At 39.5% G+C, this 23,824-nt stretch overlaps 1 protein-coding gene across 4 annotated transcripts in view; it reads right to left on the reverse strand.

The window, feature by feature from the left end:
- Positions 1-23,824, reverse strand: part of CARMIL1 (capping protein regulator and myosin 1 linker 1) — a 323,730-nt gene that overhangs the window by 89,635 nt on the left and 210,271 nt on the right. For all 4 annotated transcript variants that reach the window (XM_032647357.1, XM_032647356.1, XM_032647355.1 and 1 more), the window contains exons 17-23: positions 22,745-22,814; positions 14,191-14,272; positions 13,301-13,400; positions 13,145-13,199; positions 8,223-8,395; positions 6,585-6,653; positions 3,733-3,826 (exon numbers count right to left, since the gene is read on the reverse strand). In XM_032647357.1, the coding sequence (XP_032503248.1) occupies positions 3,733-3,826; positions 6,585-6,653; positions 8,223-8,395; positions 13,145-13,199; positions 13,301-13,400; positions 14,191-14,272; positions 22,745-22,814 (643 nt within the window). The remainder of the gene's footprint in view (positions 1-3,732; positions 3,827-6,584; positions 6,654-8,222; positions 8,396-13,144; positions 13,200-13,300; positions 13,401-14,190; positions 14,273-22,744; positions 22,815-23,824) is intronic.

The following is a 23,824-nucleotide window of genomic DNA, read 5'->3' on the forward strand; positions in this document are numbered from 1 at the left end:
TTCCTCTGGCTTCCTTCAAGATTTTCTCTTTGTCTTTGGTTTTCTGCAGTTTGAACATGATATGCCTACACATCATTTTTTTTTTGCAGGGGAGGCAATATTTATCCTGCTTGGTGTTCTCTGAGATCCCTGGATCTGTGGTTTGGTGTCTGTCATTAATTTTGGAAAATTGTCAGTCATTATTACTTCAGACATTTCTTCTGTTCTTTTCTCTTTCTTCTCCTTCTGGTATTCCCATTACCAGGATGTTCAATGTTTTGTAATTGTCCCATAGTTCTGGGATCTTCTGTTCTTTTTCCCCCCTATTCTTTTTCTCCTCTTCGCGTTTCAGTCTGGGAAGTTTCTACTGACATATCTTCAAGGTCAATGATTCTTTCCTCAGCTGTGTCCAGTCTACTGATGAGCTCATAAAAGGCATTTTTTTTGCTCGTTACAGCATTTCTGATCTCTAGCATTTCCTTTTGACTTTTTCTTAGAGTTCCTGTCTGTTTTTATTACCTATCTGTTCTTGCAATTTTTTTTTTACTTTTTCCATTAGTGCCCTTAACATATTTGATCACAGTTATTTTAAATCACCTGTCTGATAATTCTAAAATCTGTATCATATCTGAGTCCAGTTCTGATGTTTGTCTCTTCATACTGTGTTTTTTCTTATCTTTTAGCTTGCCTTGTAATTTTTTGTTGAAAGCCACATATGATGTAGCTAGTAATAGGAACTGAGGTAATCATTCTTTTACTGTGAGGCTTTTATGTTCATCTGGCTAGAAGCTGAGTTGTGTTGAATGTCTGCTGTAACTGTATATGCCAGTTAATTTCTTCTATTGACCTTGTTTATGTCTCCCCTGCTGTTTTGGGTTTCCCTAGAAATGCCTCCTTAAATAAAGTGCCTTACAGCTTTGCTTAGTTGTAATTCAGTGTTATTATAATTGATTTGTGATGGAAGTATAATACGGAGGGGAAGCATTCTATAATCTTATGATTAAATTTAGGCTTTTTTTTTTTTTTTTTTTTTTTAAACCAGGCCTGAGTCCCTGGACTGTGACCTTCAGAAGTGTTTCTTGGCCTTTTTTTTCCCCCTCCCTTATGTGAAACAGGAAGGCTGGAAGGGGCTGCAGTGGTCTAACTGTCTTCTACTAGGTCAGATAAGGCTCTGGTAGAATAGTTTCTCTTGAGGGCAGGCCTTTGTCATGGAGAACAGCATGCTCTGAGTGTATTTCAAAATGGTTACTTTTTCCCTTCCACCTGCCAGAAACAGCAGTGAATTATCCTCCTCCAATCTTCACTGTGGTAACTTGGGCTCTTGTAGCTAAAACCCATGCAAAGGTCAGGGCCTCCCTAAGACTAAGCACCTAGGAGTATTTAGCTGCTTTTTTTTTTTTTTTTTAAGCTCTTAAACTAGTCCACTCTAAGCCTCCAGCAATTCATCAATTACTGTTTAAGCATTCCTCTGAGTTACCAGCTCCATTAGCTTCTGCCCCTGGTAAGCTTTGATTCTCTGTGATTCTCTGTATTACCATCTCTCCCGTTTCCAGGGTGACAGTTTGCCTTGTAACCTCAATTCTCTGGCAGACCTAAGAAAAGTCACTGATTTTCTGTTTGTTAAGCTTTTTTTTTTCTTGTGAGGATGGGAATGATGACTTCCAAACTCTTTACATGTCTAATCTGAAACCAGAAACCTTGTTTCTGTGGAATATGTCTTTTGTTATAAGCTGACTAATATCCTTCAGGAAAGTGTAAAGATATCGAACATTTGTATATCGCTTTACCATCTACAAACTGCTTTTCACATATACCACCTCATTTGATCCTCATGGACACCTTAGGTAAATTACTTAAATCACTCTGCCCTTCAGTTTTCTTATCTGTAAAATGAGCATATAATAGAACCTACCTCATGGGTTTATTTTAAAGATGACAGATGTTAATTTATGTAAATCATTTAAAATAGTGTCAGGCACCCAGTATAAACTATATGCTAAGTGTCAGCTAAATACAGTTATTGTGTAGCTTTATTTTTTACGTAGATGGAGAAACTAAAGTTCAGAAAAATTAAATACATACTGAACTTACAATGCTGGGAAGAGTTTGATTTAGTCAGATCTTCTGAATCCAAACCTTAGATGGTTTCTTCTGCTACACCACAGCTTCCTCTCCCCTCCACTCCCAACCTTACTCCCTTTAATTCACTGAATGTCTAAAGAACATCCAAGTATGCATGCCAGGTACTGCACTAGCTTCTGAGAATAAAACAAGATGAAAAATATAGGCTCTGCCTTCAAAGAGCTCACAGTCGCTGGGAGAAAAAAAAAAAAAATAGAGGCAGGTAACTTAAAACAATGTCACAAGGCCAGTGACAGAGAGAACCACAGGAAATTGTGAGAAGACCACCTACCTAGCAGGGAAAAGGGACTCCAAGAAGTCTTCCTGGATGAACTGACCCTTGATTTCAATCTCAACAGATATGCACAGTAGTGGGGAAAGCACAAGTATCATCTAGATTCGAGCAGTGATTCTCAAATGTTACAATCATCAGGACAACTAAGAAAAACACAGATGGCTAAGTCCCACCCCAGTTTCTGAGGCCCAAGAATTTGCATTTCTAACAAGTTCCCTGAGGTAGAGCAAAACAAAGACTAAGGGTTGGTAAGAGATGAAATCGGTGGGTGAATAGGAGGCAGATCCTGGGCAGAAATTCTTGATAAGTTAAGGAGATTAGGCTTTATCCTAAAAGCCACCAGGAGGAATGGATTGAACATTTTAGTCTGATCAACTTCACCATGAAGGAAGATGGCTATTTTTGACTGCAGCATGGAAAACAGACAAGAGGATGTAATCATCCTGGTGAGAGAGGATGAGGTTTGAATAAAGGCATCTGTTATAGGAATAGAGGGAAGGAGAGTTAATTAGGAGATTTATGCGCTAGAATCAGTAAACTTGGTGACTGATTGGCTACAGAAGATATAGAGGGAAAAAAGTCAAGCTTAGGAGATTGGACAGAGGGTGGTACCACCAGATGAAAGAACAAAGAGGGAAGAAAGATTTAGAAGATTTCCCAAATAACATCATAATAAAGGTGGAGCAGGCTTCCTCAGATGGGAAATATTTGAGCACATCTAAAAGTAGAGAGAAAGGTAGCCATAACCATAGAACGAGAAGGATGAAGATATGAAAGAGCGAGGGAATGACTCACAGGGCAAGTTTCCAGCACAGGGCAGAGATTTTGGGGTCAAAGGCACTGAAGATGGCTGGGCTTTGAAGGGGAAGGTACCCATCATCCTCTGGGGTTGCCAGAAAGGAGGTGGGCATGGGTGTGGATTCAGACACATTTATAGACAAAGGTGGTAAAGCGAGATCTCAGTAATGCCCTAAATTTCTCGATGAAGAAGGAAGGGAAGGCTCTAGCTGTTGAGGATGAAGGGGATGAAGGTTGTGCTAGCTGTCATTCACTTGTACACATTCTCCAATGGACGAAGAGGGAGGTATCCACGCCTAAGTCTGGCATGTTGATGCTGTAAGAATGTTATTTTACTCCACTTAAATTTCATGACAAGTTCTAGTCTTTATTTTATTCCTCCCCCAGTCATGCATTATGCCAGTCATGATCATAATACAAGCTAATGTGAAAAAAGCTTTGTAAAATACAAAGCACTGTTCATATGTTCAGAATGTATTATTCACACAATTCCACTAGAATGTGAATTTATTATAATTAAGTTACTGATCCTTCAATACCTTCTGCAGAGCCTCTTCTGTTTTTTCAGGGTTTGTTTTTAAGGCTTGAGAAGCATCATACATAGGAATTGGCATAAATCTCAACGTGTAGTTCCTAGAAAAAGGAGAAAATGGTATGTTTATTTGAAAATAACTTCCTATTATCTTAATTCAGCACTCTTTTAAAATCTGAAAAGAGTTGCCAGACTGCCTTAGAAAATTCTAAACTACCGGACCATCTTAGGCCCCTCGACTGCAGGTCAGCCTTCTCTCCTACCACCTTTGTGACACCACAAGTGACCTCGTCAATTCACGCTGTCTACAAAACCTACACAACTTGAAGGAATCTGGTTTTGTTGTTTTGCTTTCAGTTTTCAATTACAGTAAGGACAGGATTTTCAAATTGGAACTGGAGAGATGGTCTGAGAGAAAGGCTGGGAAAAAAGTCCAGCATCAACTTGCTACTTGGAATTTAGTCACCAACAGATCTGAAGGTAACTTGATTACCACAGTGACAACGTGACAGACAGACCCAGAACGGTAGAGGAAAACCCCAAAATAGAACCAAAACATTTGCTCGCCAAGCCAAGGATGTGAGCACCCACAGAAACAATCTGTTCAGGCTCTGGGCTCCTTTAAATAACCAAGTCCAAGACCAGTGACCGTCTTTAGAAAACCTTCCTGATGGCTCAACAACCTGACCTCTGCAGGGCCTGGCAGTTGGCACCCCAAATCAGCCCGAGTGCCCCAGGCTCTAGACACCAAGTAAAGCAACTGTGGAACTCTGGGTCTATGTAATACCTCACACGGCTGTTACCTGGCTGGTTAGACACAAGAATGCAAGGGTGAGTCATTTTTGCGTGAGAACTCTAAATCCGCACTCTGGCCTGTGTTCCTGAACTTGCTACAAAGTGCTATGTGTCTGGACGAACACTCACACCTGCTCCCCTACCACAAACTCTAGACCTGGAGATGCCACCTCTCTCCCAACCAAAATGCATCTGTTTCTACAACAAGACACTCAGGAAGGATGACCTTGTGGGCCACGTGTTGGCAACCGGTACCTAGGCATCCCACAGCTGGCTTGTTTCAGGTCTCTCAACAACAAGCAGGATTCATGGTATAACTCTTATGGATAGTCAGATGGCTTCTACTGGAAGAATAAATTAACAACTAATTCCTAAAATAGGTACTAATAATGAAGAAATAATAAAGAAAATAAACAGTCATCTTAATAAAAGCAGCCAATCTGGATGGTTACCTAATCGGGGGGAAAAAAAACACTGTTCTTCATCCAGTCCAACTGACAAGATGGCTTAAAGTAAAATAATCAGCAAAGACAAGGCTGTTGTTTCTATAACTTTAATTTTTACCTTAGCTTTGTTTGAGCAAAATTGCTTTTGTTTGACTTAAGAGGAACCAGCCAACTGAAATTAACAGATAATATGTCTCTTTTCGCAGCCTTGAAGATTTTCTTTTCCCTCATCCACTTTTCATCATGCTTCAGACCAGCGTGGTTTATTTAAACCAAATGTGATTTCACACCATTGGCATCTTGTAGCACAGAGTACATAACAGACTGTGATCAGGGAGTTCTACTCTCAATCTGGAAATGTGGAGTGTTGGGGCTGCATCCTCTTGGCTTCTCACAAAGACCTGCCTGGGCTGGCAGTCTGCAATATCATTAGAGTGGCAGCTGTGCTGTTAGCACCCAAATGCAGCAACCTGTAAATATATGTTTCCATTCAAAGGTTTTGTGTGCAATAGGTGTAATTACAGGAGGTTCTGCAGTCACAGAAGTCTCCTGGGAGAAGTGGCCATGATGACTGATGGTATAAGCCGCCTTATCCATGTTTAGTGATGGCCGGTGGTGGCAGCAACTTTGACTTCCTGGCTAAAGGAGAACCACGGGATTTAGAACTGAAGCCACTTAGAGATAATTTACTGTGATTTCTCACTTTATAAAAGAAAAATTCATCAATGAGGTGAAATGATCATAGGCTCAAGATCATAGGCTTATTGGTGACAGAGCTGGGGACTGAATGGAGGGCTCCTAATTCCAGGTCTAGGCTTTTATCCAGGTCACCATGTTGGGCATGACAGCTCCACCTGAGGGGCCGTGCATGGAGGAAAACACAAAATAATGAGCACCTCCTCCCCCTCCTAAAAGGCCCAACTTCTATGCTACTGGCCCCTAATTTCCCTCCTACATTTTGTAACCTCTCGTTTTTAATGCTATAAATCTGCTTTGATCATTTCTACCATTAGAATACAATAGGAGGATTGAAAAGCTCAGAAAGAACCAGATTTCTAGCATTTTTTTCAGCCACGTTTGTATTCTTCTTTCCTCATTTAGTTTATCGGGAAAGTAAATTTGACAATAAATAATAGTTGCAGACTTTAGTTACGAAGGTAATTTTAAAAAAGCCTTTTACAGGAATGAGACCAGTGAGCCCTGGCCTTGCCATTTCCTCAATTTCATTTTTATTTTCTGGACCTCAGCTTTCTTCTCACCACTGGATTCAGAGTTGTCATCCTGGGCCAAAAAAGTGAGATCCAGTGGAAGGAGATTTAAAACCACAAGGAGAAAGAAGCAAGGTGACCGCTGTGTAGCACCCTCCACCCCACCCCCCCTGCAACCATGATCTTGTGTGTTCTGTGGAATAAGCATCTCTGCTCTCATTTTATAGATGAAGAAACTCACACCAGAGGAAAGTCAACGTCTTCCCAGGTCCCATGGCTGGTTAGCAGGAAACTAATCAGACCCAGATCTTCTGATTCCCAATCTACTGCTACTTGTATTACCCCACAGAGACACAAACACCATTGGTTCTTTTCTATTTTTCTAGAAAGAAGTCCTAAGTAAAACTTACTTTTCCATAGCAACAGCTATATCTTGAAAGCCTTGGGCAGTAATGTTGTTCTTGTCCCATATAACAGTCCTGTTTGGAAACCAAATCACATAAATGATCAGATACTTAAGAATGGAGGAAAAGATTCTCTCTCCCATTGCAGATAAATCTCTTATAGGAAACACTGTCTAGGTATTTTAGTACATTGAGCAAGGAATAGTGTTCAGCTTTGTTTCAAACAAAGCAAGGATGAGCATTTCCCCCAACATTAGATTCCAAAGCCATTCTCTGCTCAAGTACTATGAAAAAAACCATACTTAAAAGCAACAGCACACACATTAACTTACCACTAAGTCACCCAATGCTTTGCTAGCCAGAAAGCCCTATTTCCCTGATATTCTCCCAACATATTCTCCAAACAGCATTCTAGTATTCAAGTCTGAGGCTGAAGTTATTTATACAAGAGGCTGAACAGTCTCATGTCCAACAGAAAGAATTCCAGATACTGAGACTTTTTTCTATTCTAAACAACTAGAGGGACAAAGTGGTCATATTTTCTGACGTTTCATCATTGCCCTGACGTGATATGATCAGCAATCCCAGCAACTGAGTTCACTCTGCTGATAAACCTCAGTTACTCTAGGAGGTGGTTTACTTTTTAAATACAAAATCTATTTTGGAAGAAAAGTATGACTTTCCTTTCAGAATGTGAATACTTCAGAAGTATTTTAGGATTCGTCAATTCACCTGACACATGAAATGGCTTTTATTTGTCTGAACGCTCCCAGGCTCACAACCTCTAATTGCTTTCTCTTCCTAACCTCAACGACCTTCTTCACGTACACACTGACCTTCAAAGAAACTGCGGCAGATTTTCGCTTTTGCCTTCAGTTTAGACAGAAGGTACGGGCTCTGCCTTGCACCGGGAAGCAAGGGAAACAGCCAGAAAAAGCCCTTGAGGAGCAGTGTGAATTATTAACTCTTCCTTCACCAGACTGCTGGGCTAGGGAGCAACTGGGTCTCTCTGAACGATGGATGGTAAACATGGTTACCAGATAACTAGTCCCTAAGAGAAGTGGTTACTGCATAGCTCATCCTTAAGAAAAGCCATGCTTGGGAAGCACTACGGATGAAAACCACCGAACAGAAGAGTTAGCATCCAGTACAAACTTGCCTTTGACACAGTGGACTTCATGGATCCCCTGGGTTTTAGGTCTTTATGTCGCAGGAGTGGGAAGGGAAGATAAGACGCTGGGCTCACAACCAAGTACAGGGAAGCCCCTCGTGTCATTCCTCCAGTCTTCCCAGCTCTGCCCCCAAACCCCTCTGCTGCCCCCTGCCTTTCCGGACACATCAGTCAGCTGCCAATGCTGCTGTGAAATGGGAAACTGCAATGGTTCTCAGCCGGGTTTACCTCATAGTGGAAATCTTTAAGACAGCAGTTTGAAGGAATGACTGTGTCTAAATTTGGGAACACCCTCCTCCATATTTTGAAAAAAGACTTGAAGCTGCCGCTTCTGCTCCCCAGCTGGTCGCCTGGGAAACTCAGGCCTCACACGAACACAGCCGGCCCCCCAGTGGTTGCTGGGTCAGACCCTCTTCCAGACCTTCCTTTGAACCAGCATCCACTCCTCGGGGCCGAGGGCCCGGCCTGCGTACCTGAGCTTGGTGTTGATCTGCAGCGCTTTGGCCAGCATCTTTGCCCCCATGTCCCCCATGCCATTCCCACTGATGTCCACTGTGGTCAGGGAGGTGTTGCTTCCCAGGGCATTGATGATGATGGTGACCTCGTTCTTGAGTTTCGAGTCAGCCAGGGACAAGGACTGCAGAGGCTGTGGAGGGAACACCAGGCAGCGCTCACACAGTGTTGTCAGAGCTGCTGCCGCTCGCTGGGACCCACTTCACGGAGAACCATCAGGGGAGGGACCCACCGCACAAACACAAAGTGCCTCATTTGGTAACTTCTGGCCAAAAGACACTGATGAATGCGACCTGAAGGTTCTGGACCCTTGGAGTCAAACATGAAGAGCTTGTGTCTTAATGCTGAATATCAGCCACCTCTCTTCTAAGGGAAGCTGTGGAAAGATACCCAGAGTGGCAGGTGCCAGCTCTTTTGAAGTGGAGGATGGGAGGAAAGAAATAAAAATACTACACAGAAACGTCTGCACTTCAGTATGGCAACACTATCCCTTGACCCATTTTATTTCTATGCAAGGTAAAAGGACATCTTAAAATACTAGTAGAGGAATACTAGTACTAAATTACTAGAAGTAGTAAATGCAAAATAAAACCCAGCCAAGATCAATAATAACTGACATTTATTGAACACTTAACCACTATTTAAGCTTTTTACATATATTTACTCATTTAATCCTCCCAGTAACCCAATACTTAGGTATTATTATATTAGGTATTGTTAGCCCTACTTTTCAAGTAAGAAACAAAAAGGTTAAGTGATTCAACCAAGGTCACACAGAAAGTAGCTGAACAGGAACCGGACAGACTGGTTACAGATTTTGTGTTTTCAACTCCTACACAACATTGCCCTTATTGGCTTATCCTAGATCTTTTTGATTCTCACTCTTAGCTTTGTCTTATAAGATCCAATCAAAAGACACACTTACAATTAAAAAAAAAAAAAAAGGCAAATGTGTGTGACCTTTGCATTACTGTAAGCTGTGTGGTGAACCCAAGCCAATCCACTCACTGTCTATTTAAACCAGAGACTGAAAGCCCGCTGCCTGGAGGCATGTTTTGTTTGGCCTACAGAGTATCTGACAAAGAAAGAAAATAAGAATGGGCTCCCTACTTACACCCAGCTCACACTTGTTTATGTCACTTTCCTAGCCCTGTGGGTGTTTAAATTGCAATCCCTGATTACAGCCATAACTGAATTAATGAGGTGGTGCGAATTCCAGGACTTAAGCCAAGGCTGCTCTAAAAGTCAGAACTAAGACTTCTCCGGGGGATTTGGATGTCTTCTGGGTTGCCTGCGGTGGTCTACACTGGCCCAGCCGTATTCAACAATTGTACATGCTAACTCCATGAGCAGTTCGGACATTACAGGAGATGGATGCTGGAACCAGCTTCTAGGATCATCTATGACCAGGTTCCACGGTGGCCCGTGGGACTGGGGTTCTTGAGATGTGCCTAGGTGGTCTGTAGGACCCCCACACAAATCGTGGGGTTTATTCGTGTCCACTTAACCACTGAACACGGACTTCTAATAGAACACCTGTTCCGGGCACATCTGCCAAAAGGCTCAGGAGGCAGAATGAGAGTGTTGACAGTTTCAAGACTCGTATGTCCACAAACTGGCATTATGCATTTGGTTCTACTTTTCCCGAGTGATTGGCCTTATTGTCCGAATTTGACCATGTTTTCTAAACGTAATACATCTATGGTAAAATCAAAAGGTAATATTATACAAATTAGAATCAAACGTCTTAAGGTTAAATGGCATAGTAAGTGCTAAGTCAATTAAAACCTCAGCCCAAAAGCCTGCATAACCTTAGACTCAGGCAGGTTTAGGGAGGGAGCTTCAATTTTCTTAAGAGTCTACGTTCCAGTAGATAGAAAAAAAACTAAACGAAAAATGCTTCAGACTCAGGAAACTTCATGTTTTAAATGAAAACATAAGCAATGCTGCTTTAATAAAAAGCTGTAATCGCATCTCCCATCATTTCAATAAGCTCTATTCAACGCCTACAAAAATGACACATTACAGCTTCTTCCTCATACTGGAAAACTGGCAAGTCTCCAAGCTGGAGAGCACCAATTCCAGTACTATATTCAAACCCTAATACACCCCAGCTAACACTTAAAAGTAACAGGCAGAGCCATTAATGCGAACAGAACAGCCGGAATTGCATGCATATTTATAAGGTCATCCCTTCCTGATTTACTGCACTTCCAGGTAACATTACTATTTGAAATCTTACTATTCCTGTTCATAGCTGAACACGCCTAATCTGACAATCTGTCTCCTTGCTACAGGGACTCCCAGGACAAACACATACTGTTGCATTGTTCACAACACAGGTTTGTATGTAATACTTCAGAACAAGAGTCCCTGTCATCTTGGCCCCTCAGTGTTACCGTCCCTCGAATCTGGGAGCAGCAGCCTGACAACCACCGTCTAGAGCTGAAGGTGACACGGGAGCCCGTGCGTCTAGGTTGTCCAAGTGAACATACTGTGCAACATCGGGAGAATAAAGTATTCCACACGCTGTCTAAGAATAAACTCTACAGACACAAGGTCAGAATGTAAAAAGCAAAGAGTTTACTTTTTATATGTAGAAACCTTTAAAAAAATAAAACCGAAAAATGAGCCCAATGGCGCCAGTTATGGGTGGAATTTTTAGTCACAAGACTGAACTCCTAATCATTTTAAATAGTTTTGCACATTACTGATTCAGAGGTAGAAAAAAAATAAAAAGAATGTAATTACTTATTGAAAAAGCCACCTACTTTTCTGTGACATGAACATAAAAGGCTTTTCACTGTACATTATTAGCGGCAACTTTTCAAATTTATAACAGAGTTCACATTTTTGTAGCAGACTTTACCATCTGCGAATATGTTTTTAGGTGTACTTTAAATATCAAGATTATCTTTGAGTAAGAGACTTTGAAAATTATAGGAACAGAGTTTGAAGACCCTCGTGTAATAAGCAAAACATGAAATTAAGAAATATATTTTTCATAACATATAAAATTTCCTGAAATATGTGCTAAGGAACAAATATTTGGGAATGATTATTAAATATGATTCTGCAGGGTTTCCCTGGTGGCGCAGTGGTTGAGAGTCCGCCTGCCGATGCAGGGGACGCGGGTTCATGCCCCGGTCTGGGAAGATCCCACATGCCGCGGAGCGGCTGGACCCGTGAGCCATGGCTGCTGAGCCTGCGTGTCCGGAGCCTGTGCTCCGCAACGGGAGAGGCCACAACAGTGAGAGGCCTGCGTACCGCAAAAAAAAAAAAAAATATATATATATATATATATATGATTCTGCAATACTGGCTTCCCCAACCTTTTAAAACTGGGCCAGTACTAGGAAATCAAAATCTCAAATACAGCAGGGTGGTATAAAGTCAAATTAAATATGTAAAACAAACTGCATGAATTCTGAAAAGTGTAAATTACATTCTAATTATGCCTCTAACTTTAATAACCCAGTATAAGAGTACAAAATATGGGGTTTATTAGCAAATGAGGACAAAGAGAAGTGTCTGAATTCATTAAATAATAATGAGTTTCATTTCTAGTCCACAGGTTGGAAATTATATCAACACAATGAAGAGGCAGGACAACAGAATTTTCTCCTGCCCTCCAGGTCAGAGCTCCACAAAGAGATGTGGGCAAGGGTAGGCAAGGAAAAGTACCAGTCTCCATCTCTCCTGACCGCATGGCTTCCTCCAAAAATTTAGCTTACAGTTTTAGTAGAATTTGCTATAACCCTGTGTGAATTCAAAATGGGAAATGATACTTCTTGCTTTTAAAGATTTTTTTTTTTTGATGTGGACCATTTTTAAAGTCTTTATTGAATATGTTACAATATTGCTTCTGTTTTATGTTTTGGTTTTTTGGCCGCGAGGCATGTGGGATCTTAGTTTCCCCCACCAGGGACTGAACCTGCACCCCCTGCACTGGAAGGCAATGTCTTAACCACTGGACCGCCAGGGAAGTCCCGAAATGGTACTTTTTTAAAATGTGACATATCTCACATGATTAATACAGGAAATCACTCTTATAACCTACAAAAGTAGCTATCACCAAACATGAATAATATGAATCTTCATTATACAAATTGATTTGGATTTTAGGAACCATAAAAGCTCTTTGGTGGCTGAATAGGACTAAGATAGGAAAAGGACAAAATCTTAAAGAGCGTCAGTAAAATAGAAGATGTGATGCACCAGGTTTCACTGAAAGGAATTAATGGTAGAATGCTTCTCACTTTGTCCATAAAATATCTTCCTTTATCCTAATGCATTTCTAAGGGCAGCCAAATAGGATATTATGTGAAATGAAATTTCTTTACCCTGAACCGAGTCTTAGCCAGGAACAACTAAAGGGAATTAAAATAGAAGAAGGATTATTAGAGCTCTAGACACAATTTAAGATGGGGGACAACTTTCTTAGTCTCTTGTAATTCTGCATAATTACTAGGTGAAATTCAAATTAGCGACATGATGTTTCTCAACATGATAGAAGGTTATAAAGTCAACTAGAGAGTAAAAATTCACACTTGCAGATTAGTGAATTAGCTGAAGCTAGGAAGTAGTAAGGCTTATTAAAAGATGGGCTTAGGAGTCAATGTGTACGTCTTTTCATCTATTAGTTACAATCTTCCTTTAATTAGTGATAAGCTGAATAAAGTGAAGAGTAGGTAAATTTTAAGTACACTCTAAAACTGTACTAAAGCATAAATATTTATTGCACTTAAAAACAATAACAATAGAAAACGTATACAGAGATAAAATTATCTGAAAGCATATCTGCATTAACCCAGCAGACGTAATTCGTAAGAACAGCAACAAACGGCAGATTTTAGGCAAGAGTGTTAAAAATAATACTCACTGATTCTTCATCTTGAATCATCTGTACTAAGTTGTCCAACACAGGTGTCAGATTTCTAAAGAGATTTTAAAGATGTGGACAGTGGAATCAAATCAAAAGCTTTCAGGAGGCTGGTTATTTTCATCATTGTCATATAAAAAAATGCAAAACTCTTACTTGGATTTCATATTATTAAAATTTTTGCCTAACGCCAGGTGTTGTATGGATCTGTTTTTACTGAGCCACACTATTAAGGTAGATAGGTCAGATTCTAAACCTGGAAAGAATGAGAGTAAATGGAGAATCAACACACATGTGGATAAAGAAATTCTCAGGTGCAGCACAGTTAAACAAAGGTGCAAGGCAGTGGATGACTTTCTGTACTGTCCTGAGAGTCCTGAGATGCTAATCCTTTTTCCCCCAACCCCCCACCAAAGGAACTCTTTGTCCTCTTATTTCACAGGGATAAACCCATTCTCCACAAAGACTTACCTAAATCTCTTACGCAATCAGTGGCTAAATAAAGTCAACAAGGAATGGGGAGGCATGACAGCAGAAAATTTCATCTCTCCCCATCCCTTTGTGAAAGAAGATTCTGACATACTGTTCACTGGGAGGTAACTGCAGTTAAAGTTGTCTATGCAAATTCATACTGCATTCTTGTCTATGCAAGTTCATACGCACATGTTAATGTAACCAGTAGAAATAAAGCTAATGAAACAAGTTTCTGAATAAATAAACAAGACCTCAATTTTATTACCACTAAGCATGCAAAAGGTTGGACTCAGATCTTTATCAATGTATTGATGACAAGTGTTTTTTTTTTTTGGTCTGAATTGTTTTACTGCATAGACTTTTCATTTTTGGCCATGGAAAAATCTTAGTAAGACTTTGGCACAGAATTATTCCATAAATAAACTCTGTTAAATTAAAAGGTCCTCTAGTCAAGAAGTGAAATAACAATTTTATTAAGGTGTCATCTAGATTGGGCTAGAAGATTATTCTCCCTTTACCAACTTGCTTCAAATAACATTTCTATGTCTTTTCTTCTCTGATTTCTGACTTACCATTATCGGAGATGTCTAGGCTAGTGATGTTGTGGATTTCGGCGATGCAGCCTTCTAATACCTGCGCACCTCCAGATCTCAGCTAGAGAAACACAAACCAAACAGGTAAAGTGGTCACTGGAGGGCTAAAGCCAAAAAAAAATGAAAAATAGGAGATACAGTCTCAAACTTAGCACCAAAGAAAAAGTGAAAACTTATCAACTCGAAAAGAGCTATCATCAATGTAAAAAGCTAATCACTAGTCATTATATGGTTTCCCATCTCACGTAAGTCTGAAAATCATTAGAAAAAGAATCAGAAGACAGAGGCCACTCCACATCACCATTGCCAAGATGGTCTCCGTCAACACACAAGAATTTCCTTCATTTCTGACTTTTGGAAAGCTAACAAATCCCTTTTATACATTAGAAACTGCTACTATTTTATTTGATTATTACAGATTTCAAGGTATAACTCTCCACCATGTAGCAGCAAAACAACCAAAGGAGACAGTAAAGACCTATAAAACCCTTTTCATCTTCTCCCATAAAACCAAAAGCATATTTTACAGAGGTCAGAGTATTTTTGTTTTCCGTTCAGCAACTATCTGAGTTCCTACTATGGGTAAAACACTGTGCAGGATGCAGTTTCCCAAGCTGTGGCCCTTTGTTCAGTAAACTTACGATCTAATAAGGGAAAAGAAATTCATTTATTGGGAACCTACTATGTGCCAAGGAACATGGTAGTTTCTCTACTGACTTAAGAAAATTTAAATTTATGTAAAAATTCTATACCAAATTGATAATACTTTCTACTTGTTCAAGTTTTGATGTAAAAATTTAAAGAATCCTTATTTCACTATTTTAGATGAAATATGTCTGCGGTACTCTGGACCAAACCCTGCCAATTTCCCTGGCTGCTTACACGTTAAGCAGAATTTTGCACAGATCTTTGGAATTGCTTTATTCAGGAGTATTTCAGCGGGAGTGTTTATATTCAGTCCTTTCTACTTTTTCAGGTAACAGCAGATCACGGTGAGGTGCCTGATGTGAACTCAACGGGGAGTGTCACACAGAGGCAGACCTCCCCAGGAGGCTGGTCTACACACTTCAGGGGAACCAAGGCCAACCAACTCCACAGCTGCAGGGCTACGAATCCAGTGTGTGGAGCTATGGCCATTTTTATTATATTTTTGCCAAAGTACTGGTTTACGATTGGCTGTAAATTTAAAAACAACAACCAGGTTCTTCACAAACAGATTTGAGAAACACTGTTCCAGGTCACAGTTTGTTAATATTTGAAGAAATGAATGTTATATGTAGACTATGTCAACATTAAAACAAGAAATAATTTAGGCAAACACTTCCAAGGAACATAATTTGATTTTCAGAACGTGAAAAAAATTATGCTTTTGAGAAGACAAACATAAGTTTTTACAATTTCATTATTTGCTGTCAGTGATTTCTCTATTGAGAAGTCAAATTTCTACAACAAAATCTCTACTTCTTATTATAATGTATAGTAAAAAATAGTCCATTTGCAAAAATGGAAAATAAAGGTGAGATTTCAGTGCTCCATTCTGTTTATTTTACAAATACTCCTGATACTTGTAGCATATACTAACATTTTCCAATACTAAAAAATGTCAACATATCCTAATTTATTGATTCATAAAGTACTTACACAATGGCCAAGCTAAGGAAAGCCCAAGGAGAAAAAACAAAAAATGTTAAGTAAGCGGAATAAGAACAGAGAAGTAGACGTCTATCAACACACGATGTAAAAAGGCAGAGTCAGAAAAAACACTTCAACTAAAATAAACTCCCAAAACCCAAAACAAAAATCCAAAACTTAAATAAGAAAATAACTGATCTTCAGTCACAAGAACATTCGATTGAACTCACAGGTTATTAGATGCCTAAAATTCCCCCAAAGCTTAAGGCTTTCCCAAAACAGTAAAAGCTTTTCCATTACTGTAAATGAAAATCCTTTTAAACAAATTTGCATAATTAGAGGCTGTGTCTGCATGTATGCATGTAAAACTGGTTTTAAATTACCCTCATTTGGACCCCACACACTAGCATTATTTAAAAAGAATGCAAGATCAAAGAGGAGTAAATGTGCCTGAATCACTCAATACTTTTTGAAATGTTAAAAATAAAATCACATTTCTTTCAAGAGAGAAGTGTGGTCTCGCTCAAGGAAGGTGGAATATTTCAGCTGTTACTCATAGTTCTATAAGTGAATAGTTCTATCTAATACAAAAACATCCATAATGGGTACAGAAACAAGGAAACTAAAATCTAGAGAACTTTTAATAATTCATTTTCCTTCCTCAAGAGCACTTGCCATTTAAAAAGAGGCGGCAAATATTACAGGTTTAAATATAAAATAACCTCCCTATTTATCACTTGTCCTCTATAGGGGTTCCATTTTTAATGAAAAAATAATTTCCATCCTGGGAAATTTTCTCACATGAAACTGAATACCATAAGATAATCCAAGAACAGAAAATGGTTTGACGTGATCCAGTTCCCAACATATCCTCGCTAGCAGGATTTGATGCCAAAAGGTAATTTAGAACCCAAGAAAGATATATAATACAATTGACCCTTGAACACCTCTGGGGTGAGGGGAGTTGGGGGGGCCAACCCTCCACACAATCAGAAATCCAAGTATAACTTTACAGTTGGCCCTCAGTATCCGTGGTTCCTTCCCCACGTGCAGATTCAACCAACCACGATGTAGTACTATAGGAGGTATTTAGTGAAAAGAAATCCACGTGTAAGTGGACCCATGCAGTTCAAACCCGTGTTATTCAAGGGTCAACTATATATATACTGTCATTTCCAAGAGAATGGAAATACTTGCATTTCCAAATAGTTGCATGAATTATATTGCTTATGTCCATCCTGTGGTGAAACATTTTCCATTTTGCATTCCACACTCAGCCTAATAGGAAAGTGATAGCAAGGGGTACAGCAACGATGATGCTCAACACACACAAGCAAACCCGCCTTCTCACCTCAAAGCTGGCTGAATGACTATCAAATCGAGTGGAATTGTCTGAAAAGTTACTAGTGACTTGCTGCAATGTCCTACTCGTTACAAATTTTAATATCTGATGCTCTTTTTTCTACTCATCATCAAAGCACATTGCAATGAATATGGCATAATGTGCAGGTAAATTTCTCCTTAAAAGAACCAGCTCCCACATCCAGACTGCAACAACTCCTCAGTTATGGCTAGCCTTTACGTCTTCTCTGAAGTATCAGAGATTTTCCTCTCTCACCCGGAAGGAGATTAAGCTTGAAGAATTCAGTCCCAGCACTGACTTATTCTTCCCCTGAAGTATGACTATGAAGTAATAAGATTTCTAAACACAAGCCAGGATGCAAACACCCACTGCCTCCTTTCAGGCAGAGGGGTACACGGGGAGAATGCATATGAATGTCAACATCACTATCACCATATATAAAAGAGTTTTGAAACTCTTGTTTTGGAACTAACCTTGAGGACAAGGGAACACACACATTTCTCTGAACATCTGCACAGATGCTAAGTCCTTACGCTTTGAGAGTGAGTTGGGATCAGCCACAGGCCATTCAGAGCCTGGCCGTAGAGGGTAATGCTGTTTTGTGTCCAAAACCAGGTGTGCCTATAAACTGATGAGACTAATTATTCCTGAGAGATTTAAAACAACTTTGAAGGTGATTTTTTTAAAATGGTTTCATAAAGGTAGTTACCCTAGGCTTGGCATTGTGCCAAATGCTATCTCAGCAAACTATTACAGTCAGCCCTCTGTGGAAGTTCAGTCCTAGGTTGGTTGAATAAGCAGATGCAAAACCTGCAGATATGGAAGCCAACTGTGTTTATTGTACTCCACTATATTACACGGGGGACTTGCGCATCTGTGCATTTTGATATCTGTCGGAGCTCCCTGAACCCATCCCCAGCAGATACTGAGGGATGACTGTATAATCCCCATTCCACAGGCGAAAAATGAGGGCTGAAAGAAGGGAACCTCTTGGATTCCAAAGTGCCCACCCTTTGTTTGCTATGATACTCTCTTTCCTTCCGTGACTACTTGGAGTCATTTTCTTATTCTTCTCAAAGAAAACTATTCTGATACCAAAAGACCAAGAAAATTAAATGATAACATATTTAATGTGAAACAGGTAAGTTTTTTCTCTAAGTAGAGAAGTTATCTGTAAATGAAAGGTTAATTTCAGCACTGACTAGCTGAGCCCTCACAGAGCAAAAGATTACAGCCCCAAATTTTGGATTGAAGTTTCTAGATATCAAGGATGTTTGTGTTGTAGGAAAGCAACATGTCACTGCATGACACTTTTTTCTTTAATAGCATGAAGTGTAAATCTCTCTCATTCAAACTGATGAATGTGAAATGCCTCTTTCAGGGCAGTACTGAAGGATAACGCACCAAGAAAGGTAAACGTGAAGAGTGAAGGAATCAGTAAATGGTAAAAACAAAATAATTTGCTTAAGGAAAGTTATTCTAAGTTTCCTGTCTAGACACTTTTAATTCCTGTTTCAAGGTTACAGTCTCTCTCCTCCAAATAAACTCAACCATGATTTTAGATGATGGTCGTTTACTTTCTATGACACCCATATAAACCTAATTTTAAAGTTAATCAGTGGAGAGCAGCTGTTTTATAATAAAATAAGTAATCTATTTATAAATATGAAAAAAATTTTCAACGTATTTCACATTTGTTCTTTGCTTCCATGGTTTGGGTAGACTATTGTACTTAGAGGTATCTGTAGGGGGCACTGAATTCATACAGTGCCCACATCTGAAACTCCCCAGTATTATACAACAGACATTTGACCTTTTAGGTCTGTCGGTCCCTCACCTTGAGTAAGCCACCCCTGTAGAAATGACTTCCCGAGATGATTATGGCATCAGGGTGAAGCTTCTTTCCCCCCAACCCACCACAGGTGGGGGCATTTATCTGATCATCAGTTTCTTTTTATTCATCATTAAGTGATGAATTCTTCCATGGTTTTGACTGGCATGATAATAAGAGTAAAGAAGGCTGTGTCTACTGTGGGTAAATAGAGAATGAACAGAAAAAATTCACATATGCATAATTTTAAACTTCCAAGTTAGTGAACGCTTTTTTCCAAGAGCACTACATAAATTCTGAAGCAATGAATGATTTAAGGAGGAGTTAATACTCTAAGTGCCAAGCATTCTAAACAGAAAATACTGTAACTTCTAGTACCTTTATAGGAAAGAGGTTTACTGTATCATGGAGATGAGCAAAGTGAAACCTAGTTAAACTTGGACATCTAGCTTTAAGAAGAAAAATGTCACAAGACACCTTAGTTTACAAAAATAATTTTGTGTTTCATTAATTTTTATGAGCAGCAATACAATGTGTGACTTAATAAACGTGGTCACCAGTACTGTGCTTCAAGCTGTAAGATGGTGGAACATGGCACTAAGGTAGTATTAACGGGTCCCCATCTCAGCAGTATCATTTTATCATATAATTCATAAATGAATGGCCAAAATGAAGTTGGAATTATCATCACAATAATGGTCAATCCTACCATCAGAATTTGATCTGGATTCCTGCTTTCTTAAGAAAAATTATAAAGGAAAAAGTCTACTAGCATTTGATGGATCCATATGAAACTGCCAATAGTCTGCCATTTTTTTCTTCCATCTGTGTAAAATATTTTTTTTAACATCTTTATTGGAGTATAATTGCTTTACAATGGTGTGTTAGTTTCTGCTTTATAACAAAGTGAATCAGCTATACATATACATATATCCCCATATCTCCTCCCTCTTGCGTCTCCCTCCCACCCTCCCTATCCCACCCCTCTAGGTGGTCACAAAGCACCGAGCTGATCTCCCTGTGCTCTGTGGCTGCTTCCCACTAGCTATCTATTTTACATTTGGTAGTGTATATATGTCCATGCCACTCTCTCATTTCGTCCTAGCTTACCCTTCCCCCTCCCCGTGTCCTCAAGTCCATTCTCTACGTCTGAATCTTTATTCCTGTCCTGCCCCTAGATTCTTCAGAACCTTTTTTTTTTTTAGATTCCATATATATGTGTTAGCATGTGGCATTTGTTTTTCTCTGACTTACTTCACTCTCTATGACAGACTCTAGGTCCACCCACCTCACTACAAATAACTCAATTTCGTTTATTTTTATGGCTGAGTAATATTCCATTGTATATGTCGACGGACACTCAGGTTGCTTCCATGTCCTGGCTATTGTAAATAGTGCCGCAGTGAACACTGTGGTACATGACTCTTTTTGAATTATGGGTTTCTCAGGGTATATGCCCAGTAGTGGGATTGCTGGGTCATATGGTAGTTCTATATTTAGTTTTTTAAGGAACCTCCATACTGTTCTCCATAGTTGCCTGCCATTTTTGACCCACAAAAATGTCAGTTTTATATGGTTCACCAAATATAACTGTCTCTGAAAGTTATTCTGAATAGGATCACAAAGGAGTTTAAAAAAGAAGCTCTGTGACAATCTAACACAGTGTTCTTTGGGCATATGGTACCTATCAACTTATTTGAGGAGAAAATGTCTAATTGTATGATATTCTAATAATTACTAGTATTAACAACAATTGGGAGAGCATACTTTGATTATGACTCTGCCATTAGTGAGCTGGATTATTTCAGCTTCTTTAGACCTCAGTTTCCTCATCAATAAGCATGAGAATCAGATGATCACTTATGTCCATTCCAGTTTTGATTACAGAATTAAATGAATGATGTTATATTGGTCACAATCATGATCCTTAATCAGGATAGTAAAACATATGGGTTATTGCTAATTCAGTATTTTGATCTAACAGCAATCAAGGTTATACCAACTTGCTTTTTTAATAGAATAACCCTTTCTATCCTCATTCGTCTTATGCCTTCCCTCATAAGGAATTTTTATTATTGGCATGCCCTTAATATTAAGTGCTGGTAAACAAATAATTAATTCATATTACCAGAGCTAGTTTCTGTTTTACGGTCTGTCTTTATAAATGAAAGAGCATTAATTTGTACATGAAAATTTCACAATGCCAGGTTAGGTTTTTAGGATTTTCCCTTCCCCCCACTCCCCCCAACAAACAAAAAGACTAGTAAATCACACACAGTTGGCGTTCACCCCAGCTCAAAATTAATTAAAAAATCCTGCACTAACAATTTATATGGCTGATTTCAGACTTGTCAGTTTCTAGAATTTTCAGAGAGGTAAAGCATTAATCTTCAATATTTAGTGTTGGCTTACTGCTCAGCATTTTGTTAGTGGCTAAAGGAAACACAAAGCAAAGTAAGACACAAATACTGCCTTCCATAAAGCCACAACCCAGCTGGGAAAGCATACAGGAGCCAATTTAATAATTGTGCAAGGCACCACACGTGGTTCAGTGTCCAAATGCATGTCACTGTCATTAAGTACTAGACAATTAGGAAAAAAATAAGACCACAAAGTGCTGAAGCAGTCAGGGAAGAAACGTACAGACAGATAAGCAACAATAGGGAACAACCTGTATAGGTACCGGACGATCTAAGCATCACATTTCAAAGAAGAGCTCTTTTAAACCTCATAACAACCTACTAGGAGAGGCACTAATGTTGTTTCCTTTTTGCAAATGCAGAAATTGAGATGTAACACTATCAAGTAATTCACCCAGGATTGCATAGCTAGTCATGGCCAAACTCAGATCAAACAGTAGGAATCTGATGCAGGTACAGAGGAGACAGCACCTGAACTAGATCCTCAAAGAGAGGGAGGCCTTGGGGAAAAAGAGGGACATGGCAGGAGTGGTCCAGAAAGAGAGAAGAGTGGGTATAAAGGCCCAAGAATAGGAATGAATAAACTCCCACCTCCAGCCCTGAGAAAAGGCACCAAGTTTGACATGGTGGGTAAAGTCAGGCTCTAAAGAGGCTGGATAGTTTGTACCCGGGTATTTTCTTACTAATCTCCACACCAACTAAAAGTTTCAAGATAGCGAAAAAGTTCAGGTACCCTCTAAAATGTAGAAGCTTTTAGTCTCAATTCTTCTGTGTGTACTTTGATAGAAACTGCTTGTAGTTACTATAATTTTGAGAAGCATCTTAATTTTCCTGCTTTAAAATGAAGATATAAAAAAGCAAAATTAATGACAAAGATCTTCCCTTTCACACTCTCCAAATCCAAGTTAGGCTGTACACATCTTGGCCCCTGCAAGGAAGGCTGTATGGTACAATTTTCCTGATGGTAAAGCTAGTTTAAGGCTTGATATCTCCAAGTTTCATCATAAAAGACTTAAGCAACTGGCAGGAAGAAGGGGAGAAAAAGAAAAGTCATTAAAAGCACATTTGACTGCTTTCTGAATGGTGTTCCGTGGCTGTCTGTAGATAAAACTCGCAATATACAGAACATCGCAATATACAGAACAATATACAGAAATTTCTATAAAGTGTGTTATTCTGCTCCTTGTATACCGTCTGGAATCACAGTATCACACTGTTTCCAGGAAAAAGACAAAGCAATTTTCAGGCTATTATCTATTCTAGTGCATCATCTAAAGGTGTTCTTACCTCACAGTTGCTGAGATCAAGAGAAACTCTCTTCAAGTTATGATTACAAGCCAGGCCCAATAACAGCGCTCTGAGGGGAGGAAACACACACACTTTAGATAAAAATTCCACTTGTTGCTCTAAAAATGTGTAAGCACACTGAACAAAACCCAGAGAAAGAAGAAGGCCTTTTCTGAATCATAGGTCAAGCACCAAGCAGCGTCTCACTTTTTAAAATGCCAACTGCATTTCCGCCCACCAAGAGTAGTGACAAAAATGACAGGGAAACACTCTTCTGTTTGACACAGAGCAGGTCCCTCATAAATGCGAAACCCGACAGGGTTGCTAATTCCTAAGGAAATAAACCAACAGTGCTCCTAATTGCACACTGAAATTAAATTGTGTTCATCACAAATAAACTGCCCCTTGCATCTGCTTGAGAACACCTTTAATAATGTTTAGAATATTATTAGGCAATTGTTATTAGAATAGCAAAGTAAAGCTAGTTTTCCCTAAGGGTTATGTTAATGGGGGAAGGCAGGCTCTAGAGTATTCCGGGATGTGAAATCATATCTAGATGAGTTTGTTAAAGGACTTGCAGAGGTGGGATGGGTAAGGGTGTACAGCATGGAAGATAAGGTACTAGTCTCGAGTTTGAGTGCAGGATCCTGCCTGTCTATCCAACTACTAGCTGGTCACAGGATAAACACCATCACCACTCTGCAAAGGATTTTTCTTATCTGCTTATGGAAGAGACTGGACTCATCATATGGATCTCACATGTAAGAGAATAAATTAACTCTACTTTTACAAGTCAGTCCTATAAAATCCACCACCACTGAACAGGCTTGAAACAAAAATTTCATACATGCACCCACATCCATTAATTACACCGAAAGGAAAAGAGACTCTCAACTAGGCCCTGTGAGAAGTACAAAGATGAGTATGAGAGGGTTGCCAATCTCAAGCAGAGGAAACAAATATGTGTGCAAATAACCATAATGCAAGGCAGACAGTTGTAAATACTAGAGAGTAGAACCAAGGCAACTGTCACCTGGGGGTGACTACCTGTTCTCAATGTTCCCAGGAAAGGCACCTCTA

The sequence above is a fragment of the Phocoena sinus genome, chromosome 11, assembly GCF_008692025.1.
Source record: "Phocoena sinus isolate mPhoSin1 chromosome 11, mPhoSin1.pri, whole genome shotgun sequence".
Lineage (NCBI taxonomy): Eukaryota > Metazoa > Chordata > Mammalia > Artiodactyla > Phocoenidae > Phocoena > Phocoena sinus.